At 42.9% G+C, this 6,391-nt stretch overlaps 2 gene segments (V, D, J or C); both read left to right on the forward strand.

Annotated features, from left to right (window-relative positions):
- The first annotated feature begins 361 nt into the window (after positions 1-361).
- LOC118239008 lies at positions 362-944 on the forward strand. The segment is given in 2 exon segments: positions 362-407; positions 505-944. Coding segments are annotated over 2 exon segments (486 nt in total).
- A 3,133-nt stretch (positions 945-4,077) lies between these two features.
- LOC118239009 lies at positions 4,078-4,536 on the forward strand. The segment is given in 2 exon segments: positions 4,078-4,123; positions 4,202-4,536. Coding segments are annotated over 2 exon segments (381 nt in total).
- Positions 4,537-6,391: the final 1,855 nt, after the last annotated feature.

Genomic DNA, 6,391 nt, shown 5'->3' on the forward strand with positions numbered 1-6,391 from the left:
AGAATTGTAATTTTGAATGTTTAAACTTGGATGAACTTATAGGGTGGTATCTGGTGAGTTAAGAAGTAAAGAATGCATGTAAAAATAAATAAACTAAAGATATTGAAGCTTTTTGCAAATAAATAATGAATAATAGTTCAATGAAACCTTGGTAGTCACTGTTTCATTTTCTCTCAGACATTTGCACCATTGCTGCTGCCTCTAAGGCTCACACGAGAGAGAATTAGATATATCAGGAAGATATGCAAATATGGCCTCTCTGTGCTCATAAAACAAGACCTGTCCTGACCCCGCAGTCAGGCAGAGGACTCTAGCCCTGTCTTCTCATTCAGAGATCAACACTGAAAACACGACATTCAACATGGGGTTGGGGCTGCACTGGGTTTTCTTTGTTGCTCTTTTAAAAGGTAGATAACACGGGATTCTGAGTGTGTGAGGAGACATGAGTGACAGAGACAGTAGACTTTGTGACAGTTTCTTCATCAGGTTCCTCTCTGTTTGAAGGTGTCCACTGTGAGTTGCAGCTGGTTGAGTCTGGTGGAGGATTGGTGAAGCCTACAGGGTCACTGAAACTCTCCTGTGCGGCCTCTAGATTCACCTTCACTGACTATAACATGCACTGGGTCCGCCAGGCTCCAGGGAAGGGGCTGGAGTGGGTTGCTTATGTAAGCACTGAAAGTAACAATTATGCAACCTCTTATGCTGATTCGGTGAAAGGCAGATTCACCATCTCCAGAGATGATTCCCGAAGCATGGCCGACCTGCAAATGAACAACCTGAGAACTGATGACACGGCCACTTATTACTGTACAAGCAACACACTGAGGAGTCTTCAGTGTGAGCCCAGACAAAAACCTCCCTGGCAGATACCCATGACCAGCAGGGGGCGCTCAGCATCCATAAAGCCCAGGTTCAGACATAATGGCTTGTTTTCTGTGTTATGAAGATGCCTTCTCCATCTGACACTTTTCTGACAATCCTCTTAACAATTATAGAATCTAGGAATTGATCATGTCTCTAAAGATAAACAAGTCCTATTTTGATGCAATTTATTAAAACAAATATGTCAGCTAGTCCTACTTGAACCTAATACAGAAAGTGTCTATGAGGAAGAGTGATTCTCTGTGGTCACCAGGATCAGCTGCTGGGGAAGCTTGGGAACCTCAGATGGACTTTTGCCTCATCCTGAGGTTAGAACAGACCCTTGACAGGAACAGTTTTACTAAATCAGAGGGAACCAAGTGGAAGGGGAGCCAGGCTCAGTCTCAGCAGTCACCTTGAGTTGTCCTATGGGCTGAAGAGGGTTGCCCCAACGTTACAGAGGAACTTTGGGTGACTGTCCAGGTAGCAGATGTCTCTGTCAATTCTAGAGTTTATATATTATCCTTCTGTGGTCTTTGATAGAATTAAAGACAGATAGTTATGGTTATATTTTTCTTCAGTTATTATGAAAGATAAGTTTTCCTTCTTTTATTTAGAGAGAAAAGAGGAGATGATAGGGAAATGTACTGTGTATGTTTATCTTTTTGATTGTTAAATAAAATACTGTTTGGCCAATGAGACAGCAAGTTAGACTGGACAAGGAGTCAAAGAGGATTCTGGGAAATGTAGTAGAGAAGTGGTGATCCAGGCGGGAATTGACATAGGAAGGAGACTCATATTTAAGAGAAGGAGAAACAGGGAGGGCCCTTTTTCCTCTTCCTTCTCCAGCGGCAGGATGTGATCCACCGGCAAGGAGGGACACAAATAAGGCATCGGATAAGATAAGTCTTATAAAATATATAGATTTATGATAGTTGAGACTGAGCTAGCAGATGAGAAGTCCTAGTAATTGGCCAAGCAGCTTTGAACCTAATACAAGTTTCTGTGTATTCATTTGGGCCCTAACTCAGGCGGGCAGCTGGCGTAAAGCTCACACGTGGTGGTGGGGCTCAGGCGGCTTTTGGCAGAAAGATTTATAGTAACAGTCTAACCCCCTCTCCTCTTCTGGAGGCTGTAGACTTATAAGGCTCAGAAGTTGTAGCATTGAACTTTTAATTCAATTATTTTCATTACTACATTCATCTTGGTGTTTTCTAAATGTGTTTTCAATTAATGGCTAGATGACTTTCAGCTCATGAGATTAGATCCTGGCTCTGATGGCAGACTGCATACATCACCTAAAGGAATGTCTGCACACTGCTCTTCTCCATGCCTGTGTGAGATCCCCTTACTCACATCATCAGCATGTAACTTGATCTGCCTACATTAATCCCAAAATAGAACCACTGATCACAATCCAGGTAACTGAGATTTCTGAAGGGTGAGTTTGTGGTTCCATTTTATCTAACGATTGTTCCCTCTGCAGTGCTTCTCACCTCACCTATCACCGTGATCAACAGAGGAGAGACAGTCATGCCAACATCAGACACTGGAAATACAATAAATTCTTGACATGCATATGTCCCAGGCTTGAGATTTTCAAAGCTGTCAAGTAGTTCAGTGAAATGTTCTGAATGGATGACTTAATCTGCTCCAATTTTAGAGTCATATCTCCTCCTTTTGATCTCTCATTGGCAGGGTGCTTAGCATCTACATTTATATAACGTCTTGTTGGATTAGGTTTATGTATTTAACTTTTGGACTGCACAAGGCACACTTGTCTGCACTTCTTTTGACTCAGACCTGGGAGTTCTCTGTGCACATCTGACGGATTCAGGGAAAATGTCTATGTCTACTGCAGCTCATATCACACACCTGAGACAGCATCACACTTTTATTCCCTCCACATAAAAAGCATCTGAAATGCAGTTATTGTTCCTGGTTACAAATGAACCTCTCTCTTTAGGAGTGTCTGGTGCCTGCCTTTCCATACTCAGGTAGCAGCATTCCCTGCATCTCTGGGCCTCTAATCCTTCTGTCCTAAGATGGCAACTTCATCTCTGTATAATCCTATGCAGGTACTTTTCCTCCTATGGATCCTTCCTACTGCCTGCCTTTGATGAGGATGTGTGTGGTGAACTTCTTATGTCATAGAGGTGATGTCAGAAGTCTCCTGTTTCAAGACACACAATTTAATAACAGATTAAATCATTGAAACACTCTGGAAAAGGAACCATGTGATACTACAGCTCTTATTCCTCATCTTACCACAAGAGTTCAGTGCCTCAGCTCACTCTCAGCATTCTGGATTTGGTTTCTTTTGGCAGTATTACTAAATGCTTGTGGTAAGTTCATATTCATGCTTTAGAAACATCTTGGTATCTTTATCTTCTAAACACTTAATTGAGAAAATGTTGTTTTCATAAAATGAGTAATTTTTGATGTAGCCTTCCTTAAATAAAGAAATCAGCAGTTCACTCAAGCTACATTCCAAGGATTGAATCATGTTGATATCACAATGCCACTGTGAAATTTGTTCAAAGAGAAGCGAATCATTTTCTTTCTGAATCTCAAAACATCAGTGTCACAGAAAAAAGCAAATTACATTGCTCTTTAACATCACTGAAACCTGTGAAGAAATCCCTGGGCACTGTGAGCTGTGACTTTCATCATTCTCTGTCCTTCTTCCCTTTCTCCAGGATGCTCAGCATCTGAGAGAATTGAGATAACTGACCATGTCTCTGCTACAGTTTATGTTTTCTGTTGATGCTGTTTTTAAAGTTTTCAGAAATAGACGGCAGGGTAAACATGAAGCTGCCTATGTTGAATGAATAGAAATGTCAACTATATGAGACAGAAAATTGACAGATCTGTAAAGTCAATGAAATCAACTCTCTTGCATGCAATTACAGACTGCATAACTGCCAGTCTGCAGATGGCAATGCTCTGCACTGCAGCCTTCATACAGTTCTCATCTGATGTGTTGAATACTGAGGACCTGGGTCTTCTCATGTTGGCTCCTGTCTGTAGTGAGCAGAGGTGAATTAACCTGAGGCATCCCATGTACATCATCTCACAACAGGTCCCACTGAGACCCATAATTTAAGTCCTCCATCAGAGTCAGCTCCTGGTGAGGGAATGCAAATCTCTACTGGCTCCAACCAAGCATAGATTGAAAAGGCAAAGCTGGGCCTGGGCAGTCACTGGTGTGCAGCCATGGCCCTGTTTGCCTCCTCATTCCTGATGCTGATTGTGCCTGCATGTGAGTGCCATGGATTCCTACTGCATGAACTCCCATAATTCACTCTGTGCCAACTTATCTTCTACTTTTCCCCCACAGATGTCCTGTCCCAGGTTACCCTGAAGGAGTCTGGCCCTGGGCTGGTGCAGCCTTCCCAGACTCTCAGTCTGACCTTCACTTTCTCTGGATTTTCACTGAGCACTTCTGGTATGGGTGTGGGCTGGATCTGCCAGCCCACAGGGAAGGGTCTGGAGTGGCTGTCAAACATTTGGTGGAATGATGATAAATACTATACCCCATCCCTGAAGAGCCGGCTCACAATCTCCAAAGACACCTCAAATAACAAGGTATTCCTCAAGATTGCCAGAGTGGACACTGCAGATACTGCCACATACTACTGCGCTCAGGGAACACAGAGACACAGCCTGGGTTGACAGCTGTACAGTATCGCAGGCTGGTTCTCAGCTCTGTCACAGTGTTGGGAGAGGGCAAACATTTCCTCCTAGTCTCTGTGGTTTCCTCTCCTTTCTGAGTTTCATATCCTTGGCTTCCTGTTATACAAACTAGGTCCCTTTTAATAATTGTTCAGATATGCATGTCTGTCTGTTGTATTTTATGAAGATTAAGAGTTTGTGGTCCCTAATCCAGGTGGTTCCACTCAATCTTCATGGATTCATCTTTGGAGATGATAGCAATTTATTGCACTACACCGTTATCATTCACTAAGCTTATAACAAATACATCCAAGTCTTTGAAAATCTTTAGCAGCCATGACCTGCATATATGTAAGTGGAGGCTGAAATTAGGGAAAATATTGTAGAAAGAGAAGAGAACCTCCTGAAGACAGAGACAGCATCTTCCATTCAGAAAGGTTTATGGCAAAGAGACCACTCCATCACTCTTAAGTCTTTACATGCAGACATACAGCCTTGATGATAGAAATGATAAATTAGAAAAGAAGATGGAATCACAGTCTACTGTTGCTGAAATTGTGGTTCTTTCTCAAGTGTGAAAACATTTTGTAGAGATGCCAAGTGATCTGTAAGTAGCAGGCTGTGATTCATCCTCTCCCTGGTGTTGTAAGGCTTTGTGTCCCAAAGGCAGCGCCAAGAGTTGACAAATGACCTTATAAACAGTGTCCAACAGTTGTGCTTCTAACTCACTTCCCCATGAGTGGCTAATGATACAGATAGATGCAACAACACCTAAAGAAACGACTGTGATTTATGAAGATCTTCTAAACAATTCAGGTACAGCTTACCTTTTGTCCTCAAATTATCACTCACAGTCACCAGGTAGGCACTGAAGGAGGCACCATTATGAGAGGACTGTGAGATCACAAACAAACTTATATAAACTGGTTCCTAAGACCAGCAGGGGGCACTGTAGACCCACCAATCCCTAGGAAGTAAAGGCAGTGGAAGTAGAGCAGGAAGTTGTGCACTGAGATTTCAAGGGACTCTGTGGATTTCATTGTCAACATCATACATGGAGAGCTCATTGTGTAGTTGGCATGTAGATCTCCATGCTCTACACTGGAGAGGTTCTTTGTTAACCAGAACCAGTGTGTGAACCCACCAAATGCCACATTGAATTCCATTGCCATGGTAGAGGTACAAACCATTTATAAGCATAGATTAAATAAATGTGGGCCTCAGGACCCTGAGAAATATTTTGGGAAAAAAATGTCCCAAGGCTTGCAAGCTGATTTCAGGGGTGTCCATAGTCCTGTTGATCACTCACTGGTATGGCAAAGACAGCAGTTTCCAATGCTCTGTGCTAGTGTCTTATTGGGCCAGGATGATCTCAGTGGACTTCTCTTCATCGCATACATGGGTGACCCTAAGGTGGTTCAGGTGCTCCTTGAACCATTAAATGTTATTTCTGCATTACAAACCTGGATGTGATGAACTGACTCTCTGTGGGATGGAAAAGATCTGTGTAAACAGTGCCAGGATTGAGCACAAAATGATTTCTTCAGACAGATTTGAAGCTCAGACCTCCAGACCTTGATGCCTATCACAGAAGTCCTCTTCCTCATCTATCTCAAAAAGGATCAGCTCTGATCTAATAACTACCCTCCCTCATGAATATGTAAATTGCAGGTTCTGGTTGTGAGTAAATAATGTCCCCATGCCTTACAGCAGCAGGCTATTACCCCATTGCCCCCAGTCCAGAGCACACAGGTTTTCAGCATGGACAGGAGCTGGATCATCCTCTACCTGGTGGCAGCAGCTATAGGTAAGTGGATCCCCTGTCTTAGGAGAGGGTGAGAGAGATGGTGAAGTG

Source organism: Cricetulus griseus, chromosome 5 (assembly GCF_003668045.3).
Source record: "Cricetulus griseus strain 17A/GY chromosome 5, alternate assembly CriGri-PICRH-1.0, whole genome shotgun sequence".
Lineage (NCBI taxonomy): Eukaryota > Metazoa > Chordata > Mammalia > Rodentia > Cricetidae > Cricetulus > Cricetulus griseus.